The sequence below is a fragment of the Epinephelus lanceolatus genome, chromosome 17 (assembly GCF_041903045.1).
Source record: "Epinephelus lanceolatus isolate andai-2023 chromosome 17, ASM4190304v1, whole genome shotgun sequence".
NCBI classification, from domain to species: domain Eukaryota; kingdom Metazoa; phylum Chordata; class Actinopteri; order Perciformes; family Serranidae; genus Epinephelus; species Epinephelus lanceolatus.
Window position 1 is genome coordinate 13,750,084 of NC_135750.1, and position 20,143 is coordinate 13,770,226.

Genomic DNA, 20,143 nt, shown 5'->3' on the forward strand with positions numbered 1-20,143 from the left:
TCTATCTATCTATCTATCTATCTATCTATCTAGGCCATAAGCATAGCCAATGCCAATGTTTTGAGATGCAGTAGGGCCAGATAATATAGATATCACAATCAAGGCGAAAAACAAGTAGATTTGTGGTTTTGGTTTAATTTCTATTTCAATAAGCCATTTGAGGACGAAAACGTAAAAAGCAGGTGGATTTCCATTTTTTCTCATTTCGACAAAAATTGGAACATTAAAATAATGCATTGTGTATTTGTTTAACCTATTATAAAACAAGTTAAACAAAGCTGTGGACAATAGGGTGCACCAATAGTAGCATAATGTTGAAAGTTGAAAACATATAGCATATGGACATGTTATGGCATGAGATGTATAATGCTTCATAAACAACGGTAACGTACATGGTGATCTCCTTCCTTTCTCAGTCATGTTGATCTTTTTCTTTCCTAATCATTTGAGTTTGTGAATGGTGAGTTGCTTGGTCGCTTTAAATATTGGACTTGTGGGACGAAATTATATCCTTTCCTTTCGTAAAGGATGGTCCAGTGTACCCTATGCTAAAGGAGATTAGAAAGGAAGCATTTAAGTACCTTTCCTTAAAATTTAGAGAATTCGACCAGCTCTTATCATGGCTGCCACTTAGATACTTCCGGGTCATTTCACTCAGTTAGGAACCTTCCTAAGCAAAAAAGACTATTCGACTGCAGCCAAGGTCTGAGAGTTGTCTCTATTTAATTTCTCCTTTTCGTTATTTTCTGTGGCTCCATCTGTTGGTGTCAGTGGTTGTGGTGACTGCTGAGATTTCACTTTGAACACATCCCACTTCTCAGGAAGCAGTCCTTTGTTGAAGAGCACAGAAACCAGATAGGAGAACAACAAGATGGCAGCAATGGCAGACAGCATGGAGATGGTCTTGACTGGAGAGTACTGGACATAAACACCGTCCTCAAGAGTGCATCCTGGGAAGTGTATGACTGGTGGTAATCCTAGTGAGGGCTCTCCACTGAGCAGTCTCAACACACATCCCAAAAGCAAACCCATCATAGCCCCATAACCATTTGAGATGTTGAAGAAGAGGATGCAGACAAGTTGAGGGAAGATTACGATATAGGCCAATTCAGCGCCAGTGAACCAGAACACAAACATGCTGCTTTTCAGGTTGGACAGTAACGTACCAACCAAGCCCACTACCAACACAGACGCACGGATCACCCACTGACTCTCTCTGTCTGATGCCTGAAGAAGAAAATAGAGAGGAAAAAAAACAGATTAACAGCAAATGATGGAGACTGTCCTGTTTTAATGTCTCTCGCTGCTTCTTTATCTTATAAACTCTTCTTTCCAGTTTGCTTCGGTCTCATGCCACTTTATTCCATTTATACTCCCTTGCATTCCATTCCCTTTCTTTCAAAATAATCATCAAATGTGCACAATATATCAAAAAATTCTTTGATGTGATGTACCAAACTGAAAGAACATATGTATTTTTTATACCTGAGGCCTGAGAATGTTCTTGTATATGTTTGAGGTGAAGATAGAAGCGGTAGAAAGCAGCACAGAGTCAACCGATGACATCATGGCAGCAGCCACACATCCAGTACCAATAATGGAGACGAACCATGGGGTGAGGTGCTGCAGGGTGATGGGAAGAACTAGAACTGATTCCCCACGTTCATATGGAGATGGAGAACCATAGGAGGTCAGGTTCCAGTCTGAGGCACGGACACAAAAGACGGAAACAGTGAAAAATGGTCACATTATTTGTTTGAGGGATTTTGAGAAGACCCTACTGTACATACTAAGTTGTAAAGTTGAATGGCAGAGGAACTGATATCGACCCTTGAGCATATGGCCTCCAGTCTGGTACATGTAATCTACAGTAAGAATATTCTCCTCAACAGCTTGAAATATTAATAAATGAGCTAATCAAATGTGAACAAATAACATATATGCACAAAATTATCCATTTGTCAAAAGAAAAGTTGGTGTGATGCATTATGCTAGATCGTGGGAAACTTAACATGTTGTTACATACACCACATCCGGTTACACAGTCCATTAAAATGTTTCGACAAAGTTGAAAAGATAATCCCATGAAAGGATGCTCATAACTTGTGTATTCTTGCTGATACCAAGGGTGTGCCACAGGGATCCACTTTGGGCCCTCTTCTGTTTACAATTGACCTACTGTTTTGTCTCTCTTGTGCTTGAAATTAATCTTCATATTGAAAATAATATTCTATATTGTTTTGCTGATTCTGTCTATGTAGACATTTAGAAGGTGTAACTCTTTTTTAAGCCTCATGCAAAAACAACAAATTCACTGTTTTGTCATCCATAGATATAGATTACATCAATTTGCATATCATTTGAGCCGTAGCAAATGTTTTACTGACTATTTAGAGAAAGTGACGGTACTTGTTGTCATTGTTGTAATTATTGGCATTAGTAGTTCTCTTGTTGTTGATTTATTGTTTTGTTTTCTTTTGTTGTCCTTCTTTCCTAGGATTTTTAGTTTTATATTATTATGTAATGTTTAATTGCGTGGACTCCAGGAAGAGTAGTTGCTACCCTGGTTGTGGCTAATGGGGATTCAAATAAATAAATGAATAAATGGTTCAATATTTGGAAGATTGCGCAACAGAAATATTTTGGCATCTGGCTTAATGATGAAAGCAGCAGTGTGCTATGGTGATCCATTTGTAGAAATGATGTTATGTCCACTCCCACTATTCCACTTTTATGTAAATTACAGGAGATGTTTACAGCATCCAGCCCTTTATTTCAAATGGTAATTGTACAACCTGGGTTTCAAAACCCACCATTTGCTGTGTCTGGTTACTAAATGCCTCAGGCTTGATGAGCAAGTTATGCAAAGTTAAGATGTGAGTGTTTTTTAGTTTCTGTGACTTAACTCTTTACAGGGATTTACAGAGATTGTTCTTTCATGAATACAGGTGCATAATGACATTCTTTTTTGTTTCCCCAGTTTACCCAAGTATGTAGAAGCTATGCATACCTGTGGATGCAGCAGCTGCCCCAAGCAGTATAGGAGGTATCCCAAATGTAGGTAAGATGACAGCAGCAATAAAGCAAGTGATCTTGGCTGTGGATGTGGAAGATGCCGACAAGGTCCTCTGGTGGAGGCACTGATATCCCGTGCTCCCCAGTGCCTTAAAAGGAGAACGGTTATTTGTTTGATTTAATCACTGATGTGTTATCCTCATGAGTAAAAGCTGCAAAATGTCTGCCTGCTGTCAGAAGTGAAGCATCCTTTCAGATGAAACTTAAAATTAGCAGCTACAGTTAGTTAGTCTTACCTTGACATTTATAAATATATTGTTTCAGATAAAAGCCTGTGCCTACAACAGAGGCTCCATCTTATTCTTTATTTAAAATGAAAACAGTCCACTGTGAGAATATTTATGTTATTTATCATCATTCAGATATATATATATATATCATATCAGAAGATATGTATTACAACTGGAGTCTGGATTGCATTTTGTACAGGTCGTATTTTTGCTTCCTTAAAAAAAAAAAGGAATTATCAATCATTATCCAGGTCCGTTTCAGCCCCAGTGTACCAATCCAGGGAGCATGTAAGGTGTTGTTCGTCAGTGTCTGTCCAATGTCCAAAGAGTATGGGTTCATCAAAACAAAGGGAACACAGATCCACTGCAGAGACAAATACAAACGGAGACACACACAATGTTTAAAGACATACTTTGAAGTTTTTGATGCCTTGTGTGAGAGTGGTTTCTGTTTCCTTCAAACAAATAGACTGACACTATAAATACTTGAGGTATAGCAAACTTACCAAGCTGACGAATAAGAGCACAAGCTGTATAATATCTGTGTAGGCCACAGAGTAGAGACCTCCCAGCAGTGTGTAGGTAATGGCAACGGCAGCAGAGATCCAGATGCACACAGTGTAGGACAAATCCAGGACCACACTCATAATTCCTCCTGCCAAACAAAAAATGGATGGATGGATGGATGGATGGATGGATGTTTATTCATTTGTGGTGTGCACTGTTACATGGAAGTATGGTGCTTACAGGTCTGTATATACTGTACCTAAACCAATTAGCATTGTGGGAACCCACAGTAGATCCATTATAAGAGCAGCCATGGCTAGTCCAGCTGTTATTGATTTTCCATACTTGGCATGGAAAGGGTCCAGCATCGTCACACAGTGTCTTTCTCTGAATGGCTTTGCAAACACGAAGCCAGCTTCACGTGAAAGAGGAAAGAAGACATCACAATCAGAAAAATGAAATTAATCAAGCGAGGGGGAAAATACTTATATACGACGCCCCAGACTAACGTCCAAGAACACAAAATTGAAACCACAAAATATCTCCAACATGCTCGTCCGTAGTGATCCAAGTGTCCTGAAGCCCTGACATAAAAAGTTGTTTCGAAAAACGTCATTTGAAGTTGAACTTGAACGTTTTTAGCCTCACTGTAGCCTGTAGCTCTGACTGCTTCTCTGTGCTCCGCGCTCACAGACCAGCGAAACAACCTGATCTCACAGAAATACGTGAAATGACCACGACCTATTAACACCGCATTCCGTGGTGGCAGCACGTAATGGGTTGAAATTACGTGCTACCACCACGAAAACAATGCCAATGTAAAGTCAATTAGGGTTCTCTCCTGTGGTGGACACACGGATTCCCTGATTCAATCACGTGATGTCAACCTCGTTTTCCTCAATGATATCTTTAACATTCCTGTATACACACAAAAACACGGAAGTGTCCTTGATAACTCAACAATATGACAGGTTAATGTCAAGGCCATAAAATAAAATAAATGTATTTTGCCAGCTTTTGATAGCGTGGGGCTTTAAGAGCATTGTGCTGTGCAGTGTTGCCAGATCTCGTGAGACATATAAGCAACCAGGCCTGTGAAAACAAGCCCAAAACAAGCGACTTTTTCTACGGAGCCCCCCTAGGTTCCAGTGAGAGAAAATTAAATAAAATATGTGCACGGTTTTACAGTCCTTGGGGACAGATTTTAAACTGTGGGTACAGATTGTCAATTTACATCCATGTGGACAGATTTGTAAACTGTGCGCAGTTTTGCAAAACTGTACCCACGGTACACAGTTTATTTATTTTTCTCCCCCCTGAGCTTCAGGACAATGACTACAAGAGGGAGTTAAACCACCTTTTAACATTATTTAACATTAGAAAACAGATGGGATATCAAATATAGACTGATGTACCAAGTACATTATATACACAGTAAACCTCTGATAATTAAAATTTGCACACACAAATAAATATCATCCTGAATTCACAAATTCTTTATTTATTATTGCTTTTTATGCACTCATCTAACTTTTTTCTTTTAGTTACAGGACTGATGTTTTCCTAACCAGAAATAAAACACATTACCCTGCTCTGCCTCTGATTGGCTAGTACTCGTTGCCATCAGAGTCAGAGCCAATTAGAAGCAGGATGCGGGTGGGGAAAAAAAAAAAAAAAAAAAATCTGCTTGACAACTTATTATGGAGCTGGGAACAAGCCCAAATAAGCAACTACGCTTTAGAGACAAGCCCAAAAAAACCGCGACCCGTGACTACCAATATTTGTAAGCGACTTTACAGAAAAACAAGCCCAAAGTCGCTTATAATAAGCGGACTTGGCAACACTGGTGCTGTGGGCGGATGGGGCGCGTTCCACTACTGTTTTGTAGCTGCTGTCCGCCGTCTGTGGGCTTCATTCCATTTCAGATTGCCATCCGTCTGCCGTAACTAAATCCAAACGCCAGTAATAAATAAATAAATAAGAAGATAAAAATAAGGCTGAGCACGGAAGAACCAGAGAGGAAACACCATCACATGGAGCCGTCTGCCCCTGGCAACCTGGCCACCCTCCACTCCACCAGGGGAGAGTGGACCCCAAGCCAGCGCCACAGAACGGCTGCCCCGCTGGTTATACGTCCGCTGCTGAAAATTATACATTTTGATACAGGTAGGCTATATACATATTGCAAAACTCTGTAAAAGTACACCAAAGCATATTTTCGTTTCCAAATATTTATTTGAAAATGAAACCATTCACGGTCAATATAAAACATTTTGTTAGTAATAAAAAACAAATGTAATCTCAATGTGAGCCAGCCGGCGGGACTGCAGCTGAACCACTTCCAATGTTCATTCATTCATTCATTGATTCAATCGCGTGTTCAATGTGTGTGTGTGTGTGTGTCTCAGAGAGGAGTATCAATAAAAAGTAATTATTTCGGTGTTTATTTCTTTTATTCTTCCATTTTTTTTAAATTAAAATGCGTAATATAGCCAACAATATTATAGACCAAATGTTAATCTAATTATTATTGTAGAATGTATTTAGCAAATCACCACTCTCAACTGGAGACAGCAGCAGCAAAAAAAAAAAAAAGGCATTATAAAAAGCCGACAAATCGTGTTAATTAATTGACGTGAGACACTGAAGAGGTTGTCTCCTATAGTCTGTAATTTTTTATTTTTTTTTATCATAACTTCTCGGAAATTACTCAAAAGTAGAACATGCTAAAAGTAAATACAATAATAGGCTAAATAGTATCTAAGCAATAATAAAGTGTCTAAACAATAATAAATATTATCTAAGTTATCTATTAGGCTACCATTCCACTCTGTAAATAGAGTTTAACATTTCAATATGATTTTAATATTATTTTTGCTTATTTCATTATTGTTATTATTGGTTTTACTTTTTAGTAGTATTGTATTGTCTGAGGATGACTCATTTTACTAACTATCTACAGTAAAAAAGATAAAAACAAGCAAAGAAACAAACAAAACTCATTTTATACACGGGGCCTTCAAAGTGCTCTCTGAAACTACACCTGGCATGGCTTGTGTCCAAAAAATGAAAAAATCTAAACTTCGTCATAGAGCTAAACCAAATACATCATTGGAAAGGTCTCAACCTGGAGAGTAACATATGTCAGTATGAAGATTCTACATGGCTCCTGCTTTCAGCCATTGACCTTTGAACCTTGACCTCAGTGCATGTTTGAGGGCTTATAACTCAGCAACGAAAGGGGGTACAGACATGGGACCAACTGTTATAGAGAGCTCTTGACCTCAGCTATCATGTGAGTGTAGTCAGCAACTGTGGGTGCTGTCAGATATGGATAAAATATGGATAAAATTAATTTTCACCCATTTAGAAATTAGATATTTAAAATCTGATTTCACAAATGTGTTTACCATCCCCTTAAAGTCCACAGTGTACTCTCAATTCAATATTTACAACTTCCAAATCTGGGAAAAACACTTAGATTTTTAAAAAACTACAGTTTCCTGGGACCGCGCCATGCAGTTTGATACATATCAGCAACATAGTTGTAGTTCTTCTGATTTGCAAAGTAGGGCTCTAAATAGGGTTGTAAAAAGATATATCTACTGTATATATCTAATATCAAGTAAAGCCGAACTAGTTATTACACTCCATCTAGATGAACTATGGTAAGAAAAAGTAAAGATGTCCGCTAATTTTCGATATTTTAGCTAATACACTAGAAACGGCGTTTTTGGGACATTAGGTTCGTTTGCGGCATGTAAAATAGGGTTGTAAAAAGCTAGATCTACTGAATAAATCTAATATCTAGTAAAGCCGAAGTAGTTATTACACTGCACCTAGATGGACTATGTTAAGAAAAAAAGCAAAGATATTGGCTAATCGTAGTTATTTTAGATAGTACTCTAAAAACGGCGTTTTTGGGACGGTAGGTTTTTTGCGGCTTGTTGTAAAACAGGGTCGTAAAAATCAATCAATCAATTCAATCAATTTTATTTATAAAGCCCAATATCACAAATCACAATTTGCCTCACAGGGTTTTACAGCATACAACATCCCTCTGTCCTTATGACCCTCGCAGCAGATAAGGAAAAACTCCCCAAAAAAAAACCCTTTAACGGGGAAAAAAACGGTAGAAACCTCAGGAAGAGCAACTGAGGAGGGATCCCTCTTCCAGGATGGACAGACGTGCAATAGATGTCGTACCGAACAGATCAGCATAATAAATTAACAGTAATCCGCATGACACAATGAGACAGAGAGAGAGACAGAGAGAGAGATGCAGGTAATGACAGTAGGTTACAACAATATTATTGAAAGTAATAATATTATAGTTATAGTTCTGGCTACTGTGGTACAATATGTTGAAAGTATGTATTAATATCTGGCAGTATACATGTGTGACAATAGTCATATGTGTATAATAACAGTAGAAGTATGACTAATGACTAATGATGGCAGTAGCAGCAGGAGGCATCTGGCAGGACCACGGCAGCAGCACAACCACACACGTCACGCTGTCCAGGCACCGCTGCGATATGAGTTAATCTGAGAGACAGTGGAGCACAAAGGCTCCGGAGAAGAAGCCGAGTTAGTGACATCCAGAATGGCCGAGTTAGCAAGATGCAGTAATAGAATACGAGAGAGAGAGAGAGAGAGAAGGAGAGAAGGTGCCCGGTGTATTATCGGGGGGTCCTCCGGCAGACTAGGCCTAAGTCAGCCTAACTAGGGGCTGGTACAGGGCAAGCCTGAGCCAGCCTTAACTATAAGCTTTATCAAAGAGGAAAGTCTTAAGTCTAGTCTTAAATGTGGAGACGGTGTCTGCCTCCCGGACCGTAACAGGAAGATGATTCCACAGGAGAGGAGCCTGATAGCTGAAGGCTCTAGCTCCTGATCTACTTTTGGAGACTTTAGGGACCACGAGTAACCCTGCGTTCTCAGAGCGCAGTGGGATAATATGGCACTATGAGCTCACTAAGATATGATGGAGCTTGACCATTTAGAGCTTTATAAGTTAACAGTAGGATTTTAAATTCAATTCTGGATTTTACAGGGAGCCAGTGCAGAGAAGCTAAAACAGGAGAAATATGATCTTGTTTCTTAGTTCCTGTTAGTACACGTGCTGCTGCATTCTGAATTAGCTGGAGAGTTTTTAAGGACTTACTAGAGCTACCTGATAATAGAGAGTTACAGTAATCCAGCCTAGAGGTAACAAAAGCGTGGACCAATTTTTCTGCATCTTTTCGGGTCAGGATAGGCCTAATTTTCGCAATATTACGCAGATGAAAAAATGCAGTCCGTGAGGTTTGTTTTAAATGAGAATTAAAAGACAAATCTTGATCAAATATTACTCCGAGGTTTCTTACGGTAGTGCTAGAGGCCAGAGCAATGCCATCTAGAGAAACTATGTCATCAGATAAAGAGTCTCTGAGTTGTTTGGGGCCAAGAACAATAACTTCAGTTTTGTCTGAATTTAACATCAGGAAATTGGTGCTCATCCAAGTTTTTATGTCTTTAAGGCAGTTATGGAGTTTAGTTAATTGATTACTTTCTTCTGGCTTCATTGATAAATACAACTGAGTATCATCCGCATAACAATGGAAATTTATAGAGTGATTTCTAATGATGTTACCTAAAGGAAGCATATATAGAGTAAATAGGATTGGTCCGAGCACAGAACCTTGTGGAACTCCAAAACAAACTTTGGTACGTAAGGATGATTCATTATGAACGTCAACAAACTGAAAACGATCAGATAAATAAGATTTAAACCAGCGTAGTGCAGAACCTTTTATGCCAATTAAGTGATCCAGTCTCTGCAGTAGAATTTGATGGTCAATTGTGTCAAACGCCGCACTAAGATCTAATAAAACAAGTACAGAGACAAGTCCTTTGTCTGAAGCAATCAGAAGGTCATTTGTAATTTTAACTAGTGCTGTCTCAGTGCTATGATGCACTCTAAATCCTGACTGAAATTCCTCAAATAAATTATTATCATGGAGAAAATCACACAGCTGGTCTGCGACTACTTTCTCAAGGATCTTTGACATAAAGGGAAGATTAGATATTGGTCTATAGTTGGCTAACACCTCTGGATCCAGGGTGGGCTTTTTTAGTAGAGGTTTAATTACAGTTACCTTAAAAGACTGTGGTACATAGCCTGTTAATAAGGATATATTGATCATATCTAATATATGAGTGTTAACTAAAGGAAAGACCTCCTTAAGTAGCCTAGTTGGGATGGGGTCTAAGAGACACGTTGATGATTTAGATGAAGAAATCACTGCTGTCAATTATTGAAGAGAAATTGGGGAGAAGCAATCTAAATATATATTAGGTCTTACAGCTGTGTTTGAGGTTAGATAGGTAGTATCTGAGGACAAGAGGTCATGAATTTTGCCTCTAATAGTCAGAATTTTGTCATTAAAAAAGCTCATAAAATCATTACTGCTAAGGGCTAAAGGAATACAAGGCTCAATAGAGCTTTGACTCTCAGTCAGCCTGGCTACAGTGCTGAAAAGAAACCTGGGGTTGTTCTTGTTTTCTTCTATTAATGCTGAGTAATAGTTTGCTCTGGCATTGCGGAGGCCCCTCTTATAAGTTTTGAGACTGTCTGTCCAGATTAAACGAGATTCTTCCAGTTTGGTCAATCGCCAATTCCTTTCAAATTTTCGCGATATTTGTTTTAACTTACGGGTTTGAGAGTTATACCAAGGAGCGAACTTTCTTTGCTTTTTTAACTTCTTTTTAAGAGGAGCTACAGAGTCAAGTGTTGTTCGCAGCGAGCCTACGGCGCTATCGACAAAATGATCAAAGTCGGTACAGGAAATCTCTGTTACAGTCTCTGTTAAAAGATACATCTACCGAGTATATCAAATGTCTAGTAAAGCTGAACTAGTAATGACACTGCACCTAGATGAAATATGTTAAGAAAAAGTAGGCATGATGGTTCATTTCAGATATTTTAGCAAGTTCTCTAGAAACGGCGTTTTTGTGAACAGCCGAACTTTCACGTTATTATCATTATTATTATTGGTGGGAAATTATAACAGGGGAATGTATTTGCCGTTTTAATATCAAGAACACAACCGCGTTTTTGTGTGTATACAGGAATGTTAAAGATATTGAGGAAAACGAGGTTGACGTGACGTGATTGAATCAGGGAATCCGTGTGTCCACCACGGGAGAGGACCCTAATTGACTTTACATTGGTCATTTCAACCCGTTACGTGCTGCCACCACGGAATGCGGTGTTAAGAGGTCGTGGTCATTTCACGTATTTCTGTGAGATCAGGCTTTGCTCACCCGTGTTTACATCACGTGACGTGCACCACAGGGGGAGACAACAGTAACCACAGTAGCTAAAAGATCTTTTGCACTACGGTCTTTTAGCAAAGGACAGCTCAACATGTCTGAAGACTTTGAAATTGAGGAGGAACAGCATTTCTTTGTTGAGCCATATTTGTTTGAGCCCGAGTATACGGACGCAGAACTCAGGCTACTGGACAAAGCAGCCGCCGCAGCTCATGAGCCTCAGCCAGCTGCAGAATACCGGAGTCGAGCATTGGAAACCTGGTGGTGTAGTTGTTTCAAATGCAAAGCAATACCAAAGGACGAGGAAAGTCTTTGCTGCTCACACTGGGAATTGGCGATGCCTGCACTTGAGAATCTGGACATCAGTACTGACGAGACTGCTGCTCTTGAGAGACCGTGCATCACCAATCACCCCGTTTTTCCAAACAACTTTTTATGTCGGGGTTTCAGCACACTTGGATCACTACGGATGAACATGTTGGAGATATTTTGTGGTTTAAATTTTGTGTTCTTGGACGTTAGTCTGGGGCGCCGTCTGCCATTAGGTGTGCTAGCTGCTGCCCCCGCCGATCTCCGCAAGGGATGTGAGGACTCTATGGGTGAGTAGATAATGGCTGAATTTTCATTTTTGGGTGCACTATCCCTTTAAAAAAAAAAACAACAGCTAGGTGAATTTTTATATGTATTTCTTTTTGGTTTTTCAACATTTTAAAAAGCAGAAAATTGTACAACAGCCTGAGGTTCAGTAAGTAATCTTTAAATAATGTAAGCAAAGACTGGTAAAACAAAGTAGTAATGTCTGCTACAAGCATATTTCTGTTCAGTGGTCAGGCAAATTCATCAATGTAAGATCAATTATGAATTCTTACCAATAGATAAATTATTCTAATTTTAAAAAACTATTTCACTATATAGTTGTCAGTAACAACTATTAAGGGGATCAAATTGTTATTAAATGTGCATAATAATTATATCTAATTGATATTTCACAACTCAGATATTTTAGTCAACTCAAAATAATCAGAAATGACAATGCAATTGAGCGCAACAAACCAAATGTCCGTCCAATGCACCTGGGACTATAGGCATAGTTAGGGACCGTCCTAAAATTGCAATATAACCCATTTCAATATTTAGTACCTTATGTTTTTCAGCATAAAAATTTGCCATTATAGAGAGTGGCAGCCCATAAACATTTTATATCTGTGAGTTCAATCAATAAATCAATAAATAATTTTAAAAATGTGACAAATCACAGGGGCGGCACAGTGGTACAGTGGTTAACATTGTCACCTCACAGCAAAGGGGGTTCCTGATTTGAATCCAGGGTGGGAGGCTCCAACCCCTCTGTGTTAAGTTTGCATGTTCTGCTCCCATCTTCACATTTGTTTTTCTCCCACAGTCCAAATAAATCCAGGTTAGGTTAATTGGTGACTCTAAATTGTCTGTAGGTGTGAATGTGAGTGTGAATGGTTGTCTGTCTCTATGTGTCAGCCCTGTGATAGTCTGGTGACCTGCTGGGATAGGCTCCAGCTCCCCTCTGACCTCCAACAGGATAAGCAGTTACAGAAAATGAATGAATGAATAACAAATCATGGTTATAACTTTGCTTAATTGTACATATTTCAAGGTTGTGATGTCAACAGCTTGCTCAGTCATGAATATGTTGACGTGAAACCACCTCTGATGTGTCTTCAACATTCCCTCACAATTTCTACAGTTGTTGTGAGATGAAAACAGTGAGACTGCTCTTAGAAAATCCCTTAGCATCATTATTAATGACCTATTCCTGTCTTTTGAGATCAGAGATTGTTAGGCTATGTTTGTTTTGTTACACATACAAACATACAGTATCCTGTCAGATGTGATTTCAAACTCTTACCAATGATAAAAGAAGAGCTGTATGCAATCATCATCACGATCGCCCAGGTTAGTCCCATAGAGGATGTGTACACCATCTCAGCCGTTCCAACAATGAAGGCTCCCCCAATCCACGTAGCTAGAGGGTGAATAAACACACAGCAAGTAATGTAGTGGACAAACAGCAGCTTTTTGGACAGAGGATAATAATGATAATAATAATAAACTGTATTATTATGGCAGTCATGGCTTCTTTGTATATATTAAGTGAACTGCGAGCTTAGTTTTCCTCAGATTCTCTTAGTCTCTTCAACACTGTTATTGTTTAACCATGGGGAAATTCTGTCTGTCATCCTTTCTTTAACCTTTAGTGGAACGACAGTATTTAAAGCAGAAGATGAAGACTCAAATGATTATTGACTCATTGGGCTCTAGTTTCGCAGACCGGGCGAGGCGGAGGCGCAGCGCACCTTGCAAGTTTGGCACACCGTGCGCCTAGCGCAGCTACTCCTCTTTGCCACCTCCGTCCCTCCTACCTGCGCAAGTCGGAAAGAGGGAGGAGAGAAGGCATGGAGTGGATTTTACACACTTCACACCAATCAAATGAGCCCCTTTCCTCGCCCTTAAATGCGCCGCGCGAAGGCGTAATGAGAGTTTACTCAATTCGCCAGGGCAGAAGAAAGCAGCAGCGTCAGACGGCCAAACTTCTCCCAGAAGGAAAGTGATGTTTTGCATCATCAGACCTCCACGGGCTGATGATGCAAAGGTAGCCAGGGAGGAGGTCACCACAATTGTAAATCAATGTTGCGTTTCTCTTGTGCGCGCGTGCGCTCTCTCTTTCTCTCTCTCTTTCTCTCTCGCAGTCTCACTCTGTTTCTTTTCTTTTGACTTTTCTAAGATGACAGATACTGAATATATACTCCCTATCTGATGCTGTGGCTGTTTGTGGTTGGCTGAGAGGGATGTGAACTCATTAGTTTGCAGCTGTGTTAATCAAATCAGGTTGGGTTTCCATTACGCGTGCCAAATGGTGCCAATCCCCTTTGATCTGACATCAGATGTGACGGGACAGTCGATATAGAGATACATTTATGTGCTGATTGCAGATGCATTGAATAGTGGGTTTTTTTTTTTTTATTCTGGAAACCTGCCTGTGAGGTTTTGGCGACATGTGCGCACTGTCCGCCGGTCAGCCAAACTTCGGCTTACACCGTCTGCGCTCCGCCTGCACTGACAGTAGATGTGGTTCCAGCTGGCGAGCTTTTAGCGCACCTTCGGCGAAGCCTTTTGGCACGAAACTGTCACTGCGCCAAGCTGGATCTGTCGACACCTCCCCCTGCTGCGCCGCCACACCCATCTCAGCGCACCTCGGTCTGCCAAACTACCAAACTGAGCGCGCCTTGGGTTGCGCTGCTCAAAACTAGCTCTGCGCGGGGTTCGCCACCCTGCGCCACCCTGCACTGCACTGGGAAACTAGAGCCCAAGATGTTAAAGAACTCTGCCTCAGCCTTGCCGTCTAGAAATCTCTTTTGAACCAGAACTTCACCTTTAGTCTTTGCTGATTGTAGTTTGGCACCAAAAAACACACAGTGATGGTCAGAGATACTGAAACACTGTCAGTGCTTACCCCTAAGTCTAGAATGTTACCATGCTGATGACTGGCTTCATTTACATGTCGAGTAAGTTCAAAGCTGTCAGACAGATTCATAAACTCAGTCGCTGTGAAGTCTTTCTTTTTGTTGATATGAATGTTCAGGTCTCTATTCAAGATGAATCTATCATATCGAGTGATATTGAGGGAGATCAGCTCTGAGAATTCCTGGAGGAATATTGATGAATATTTTGGTGGCTGATATAATGTGTTACAATCCCCCATAGGTGAATGGGTGATCAACCTGTGCTGTGACTCTAGCACTTCCTCCCCTCTCTTGCGCCATTGGCTGGAGACCAGTAGCCAATCAGACCATCTGGGATATGTAAAGGCTTAGAAGCTGCTCTTCTGGTCCTCTGTTTGCTGCCATGTGTTGCTTTGTTGGGGTGTTGCTAAGCCACTTTGTGCTGTAGTCCAGAATTCTGTGTAGCCCTGATTCCACAAAACACTTTGGGTACGGTACCTTTGGAACCAAAAGTAACCCTTCAGACATGGTACCTAGAGCCTAACGTTTCCACCGCAAACAGTACTCTTAAATGTGGGCGGAGTTGTTGTCACTCACTGTATTTCCTCATTACCAGTGACACAGATGGAAGTCTGCACATTGTTTATTGTTCAAATTCTGAATTCCCTCAAAAGCTCTATGTCTAAAGATGTATTTGGCCTGGACTCAATTTTTCTAAAAAGGAATATAGATGCATTCACTGAACCATTAACAAAAGTAGTGAATGCTTCTATCAAAGGAGATAAATATCTTAATGACTGGAAGTCAGCCATTGTGGTACCAGTCTTTAAATCAGGAAACTCAACTACTATAAGTAACTATAGACCAATCAGTACTTTGCCTGTTATCTCCAAAGTTGCTGAAAAATGTGTTGTTGAACAGCTAATTTCCCATATTAACAGTAGCCCATACACTCTGCACCCAATGCAGTTTGGTTTTCGGACCAACCACTCCACTGAGACAACAAACTGCTTCTTCTTAGAAAATATTAAACAGAAAATTGATAAAAGAGGTGTTGTCGGTGTGATATTTTTAGATTTTAAGAAGGCATTCGACACTGTCAGTCACCAGATACTCCTCTGCAAACTCTCAAACTATAATTTTTCCATTGGCGCGCTGAACTGGATGAAGTCCTGTCTTGCAGATAGAGTCCAATGTGTAAGGGTTGGAGGTGAGACATCACCCTTTCTGAGCAATGAAGTGGGTGTGCCCCAGGGATCCATCTTGGGACCTCTCCTGTTTAATTTATTTATAAATGATCTTCCATCCATCTGCACAGGGTGCGCAGTTCAGATGTACGCAGATGATACCGTTATTTATGCTCATGCAAAAACTAAAGAACTGGCAGCTGCCAAATTGAATGCTGTAATGGTGAAGGTCAACAACTGGCTCAGTGAGTCTCAAATGTTTCTTAATGTTAAGAAAACAGTTTGTATGTATTTTACAAAAGCAAGCTCAACATCGGATATCAATCCTGAAATGTGTGTCACTGGAGAACTGATCAAAGTAGTCACTGAGTTTAAATGTCTTGGTGTCGTCCTTGACCCTACTTTGTCTTTCAAAAAACAAGTAAAAAGAGTAATGCAGACTGCCAAATATAATTTGGCTAATTTTAGATACATGAGGAACTGTCTAACATCCACTGCTGCGCTTCTTTATATGAATGCAATGATCATTTCTCATCTAACATACAGTATGACAAGCTGGACCCATGCAAAAAGTGCAATGCTGAAACCCATTCTCTCTCTGTACAAGCAAAATACTCACCATCATTGTCACATTCTCAGCAAATATAACATCCTCAGCTGGTGTAGTGTAATGTACCTGTTTAGTCTTATGCTTTAGTATCAGTTGACCTTTAAAAATACATGTCCAGGCAGTATACTCTGCTCGATCATAACCAGTCACACCTTGGTTTATTGTTTCATGTATCCACATAATGTGCACACACACACACTCATTGGTGTATTGTATTGGATGCAGGATCTGATAGGATCTGATGTTCAAGGACGAAAGTGGGAAGTACCTAGGATCTGATAGGATTTGATGTGCATGTGTGACACCATTACTGTATGTTTGATCTGATAGGATTTGATGTTCATGTATAACACCATCATGTTCGGGCTTATGTGGGAAGGATTAAAGAGAAGAGGTGGAGATTCGACAGAATCTTCGCCAGCATAAAAGAGAGCACACAGAAAGCAAAACTTCAGTCCTGCTCCGGAGCTTGACTCATTGAGTTGTATGTGTTGTTGCCTGCGAACACATTAAACTCAGTTGCACTCGATTCTACGTGTCTCCAGTGATTCCTTGACTGCTGAGTATTTGGTTTTAAAGATACTTATTTTGGACAAGAGCAAAAGTAGTCGAAAAGTTGAAGACGAGGTCGGGACCCACCAGGCCCAATTCCGGGCCCCAAATTCTGCTTCATGACTGGGAAAACCTAACAAAATACGCTGACGCCTGTCTGTTGTTTAAGATCCTAAATAGCATGGCTCCTCCATCTCTCAGTGCTTTTGTTAAACAAAAAACATCTGACAACAGGTCTACAAGATCTGCCCAGAGAGGGGACTGTATTGTACCTTTCAGGTCCAGCTCCTTCAGTCAATCTTGCTTTGCTGTTAGAGCCTCACAGCTTTGGAACACCTTACCAACTGAAATAAGATACTGTGCCACTTATCACACCTTCACAAAAAATCTAAAGTACTGGCTTTTAAAAAAACAAAGATGTGATCACTCCTAACTAGTTTAAGATGTATTTTACCATTGTTTATTAACTTGCTGCTAACCTGCTAAATGTCTCTGTCCATTGTCAGGCCCCCAGTTTTGCATGGCTTGGTATGTAGTAACACCCAATAGTCTGATTAATACCTAGATTGTATTTTATTTTGCTCAAGTTCTGATGCTCTGCATGGCTGCTATATTGCTTGATTACCATTGGACTGTATGTTGCTGCTCTGTGCTTCTTGCATGTTTATCATTATTCTGCTGCTCTGCCTGTCTATCGCTGCTTTGCATACATGACTATATGGCTTGACTTCTATTAGACTGCATGCTGCTGTTTTATGCTTTTTGCATGGCTATTATGTACTATTATGTTGTCCTGTTCTGTTGTAAATACTGTATCTTACATTTAATGCTTCTGTTTTAGGTTATGGTTTCATAACATCTTGCTGGAGGAATACAGTTGCGAATTAGCCAGCTGGTTAAAACTGGCACATTTACAGTAATGTTGATTAATGTGTACTGTCCTTTTTATAAATAAAATAAACTGAAACTGAAGTACTGTTACTTGTTCAGCCAGTCTTGTTGTTGTTAGACACAGGGTTGTCAAATTACAGTGAACTGTGAACTATTAACTACTACTACCTTCTTGTTCTCAAATTTAACTTTGCGAGGCGTCTGTCGTTTCTTGAGTTTCATCTATTGTTCCTTGTATGCTTCCATATCTGGCAATAAAAGGGTTAAATTACACTACCTGACTCCTCATTTCCCCATCTAGCCTTATGTTGCTTCCCTCACCCCTAGACCACCTTGGGTGACGTAACAAATGTAATGATGAGCACTGATAGCACTGCTTTGAGCTCAAGTGCAAGGTATTTGAAAGTATAAAGTCACCCAGGTCAATGTCATTACACAAAAACTATGTAGAAAAGACAGCTGACTGACTGATAACATCTATAGTTTGGAGGACAGGCTTCTTATCAGTGTTGCTACACCAGATTAGCCAGGTCTCAACTAAAAAAAAATGAGTGCAAAATATTTTCGGTTATCAAATCATCAACCAGGAAAGATTTGTTAAGTCAATGATCAGACATTAAGAAGAGCTAATTTCAGCTGCAGGGACTCTGTGACAGGAGAGGAGACTGGTTATGGCTGGACAATGACAAATTTAAGATGACTGAAAGAGGTACCAGATGGCCTGTAAGTTCTATGATATGTCTGACCACCATACCACCGGCTGTTTAGGATCACCGGTATGCTCAAGGAAGCAGCATGGGATCTGGCTAGTTTCTGACAGACATCTGAGTACTGATGTTTGTGTAATAGTTCATCCATTTCATTGTGCTTAATTGTGGCAGCTTTAAGTTTAACTCCTTCATTGGTGAATGTGGTGGCAGTGAGGCGGGGGGAGTTGGGCTCCTGGTGAGTGTGGTGAAGGTGGGGTAGTTAGATGCTGCTACTACCGCTCTCACTGGGAGTCTAAGTAGCGCAATCAGCCATCTGGTGTCTCTGATGCTCTCTGGAAAGGTTTTGTTGTTTAATATATTTATTACTTCATTGCTATGAATATCAAATATATATTTACATTTTAGCTCCCCATACTTAAACTTATTATTAATTGTATTAAAATTCCAATAAATATTCAAATGGGGTTCAAGCCAGCATTGACATTTAAAACTTGAAAGCTGGGTGAGATCGAGCTCTTTGACAGTTCAAGGACACCTGCGTTAAAGATAAACAACAGGTTTTATGACAATGCTCATGCTCATTCATTCATGTCCAAACCTCTACTGGGCCACGCTCTTCAATGGAAACTCTGTTGCTTCCTATTGGTCAACTGCAGAAACATTTTGGGGACATGCTTTAATGGTTTAGTTAAAACATAGTCCACTGAATTTAGTGATGTTTGAACAAACTCTCATTGATTTATGACCAAATTCTGAGAAAGGTGATTGCACTTGTTTGGAACAGTTGGTGCCCTCTAGACCTCTTTTAAAACATGGCTCATAATTATTATTCTGCAAGTTGAAATCATGAGTTATCTTAGATGTTTTTTTTTTTTTTGTAGAGGTCGACCGATCAATCGGCCAACACACACATATATGTGTGTGTGTGTGTGTGTGTGTGTGAGCCTACCCAGTAAAGAAGTTTAAAGATATCTTATATCCTTAATAATCCTGACTTTATAATTCACAGTTTCCATCCTACTTTTGTCAGCTGTGCTCTCCTCACCTGTCATTGTGAAGATCCCCACCACCAGGCTAATGCTGCGGTTGCCCAGCAGTGTCATCTCCATTCCAGGGGCTCCACTTTTCCTCTTTTCCCTTTTGGATTTGAAAGAAGCCCAGATGCCAGTCCCAAGTACCAGCAGGTAGAAAAACACCATTGCTATTACTCCTGGGATGTTAACAGCCATGCTGAATGTCTGCTCTTCTAGCTGGTGTCAGACTGACTGAATGTAGTTTTATAACTAGGTTCAGGAACAAAGACCACGCCTTAAACACATCCCATTTCCGCCCAACAGTAAAAACACACCTGATGCAGTCTCTTTCCCTTCGACTAGTGATGGTGAAATCGAAGCTTAATGAAGCATTGAACCACTTTGACACACCTGCTTCAAGAATGACACACTGCTTCGAAGCATTTCATACAGTCAGAAGAGTGACATCTGCTGGCTGTGTGTCAGAACTTCATCTAAGTGGAAGACCTGGAAAAGCCTCAAGACTGCCTGTAAGAGGCCTCGCTCCCGGTAGTCACGTGATTGTGGGCGTGCCGAAG

The 20,143-nt window shown here is 40.2% G+C and overlaps 1 protein-coding gene across 1 annotated transcript; it reads right to left on the reverse strand.

Moving 5' to 3' along the window:
* Positions 1-362: 362 nt before the first annotated feature.
* Positions 363-19,788, reverse strand: LOC144458282 (high-affinity choline transporter 1-like). Its single transcript, XM_078160629.1, has 8 exons — positions 19,598-19,788; positions 13,009-13,125; positions 4,072-4,227; positions 3,812-3,960; positions 3,527-3,669; positions 3,011-3,165; positions 1,486-1,703; positions 363-1,227 (listed from the first exon to the last, which is right to left on the reverse strand). Exons 1-8 carry the CDS (start codon positions 19,779-19,781, stop codon positions 685-687), a joined length of 1,665 nt encoding a protein of 554 aa, XP_078016755.1. The 5' UTR covers positions 19,782-19,788; the 3' UTR covers positions 363-684.
* Between the last annotated feature and the right edge of the window lie 355 nt (positions 19,789-20,143).

What these genes read in the sequence shown, in the direction of transcription:
- LOC144458282 (XM_078160629.1), bottom strand. Translation starts at nt 19,781, where the DNA reads ATGGCTGTTAACATCCCAGGAGTAATAGCAATGGTGTTTTTCTACCTG. An exon ending in CAGCTCTTCTTTTATCATTG is followed by an intron (nt 4,228 to 13,008) that starts GTAAGAGTTTGA and finishes TTTCACGTGAAG; the next exon opens with CTGGCTTCGTGTTTGCAAAG. An exon ending in GGCAGCTGCTGCATCCACAG is followed by an intron (nt 1,704 to 3,010) that starts GTATGCATAGCT and finishes TCCGTGCCTCAG; the next exon opens with ACTGGAACCTGACCTCCTAT.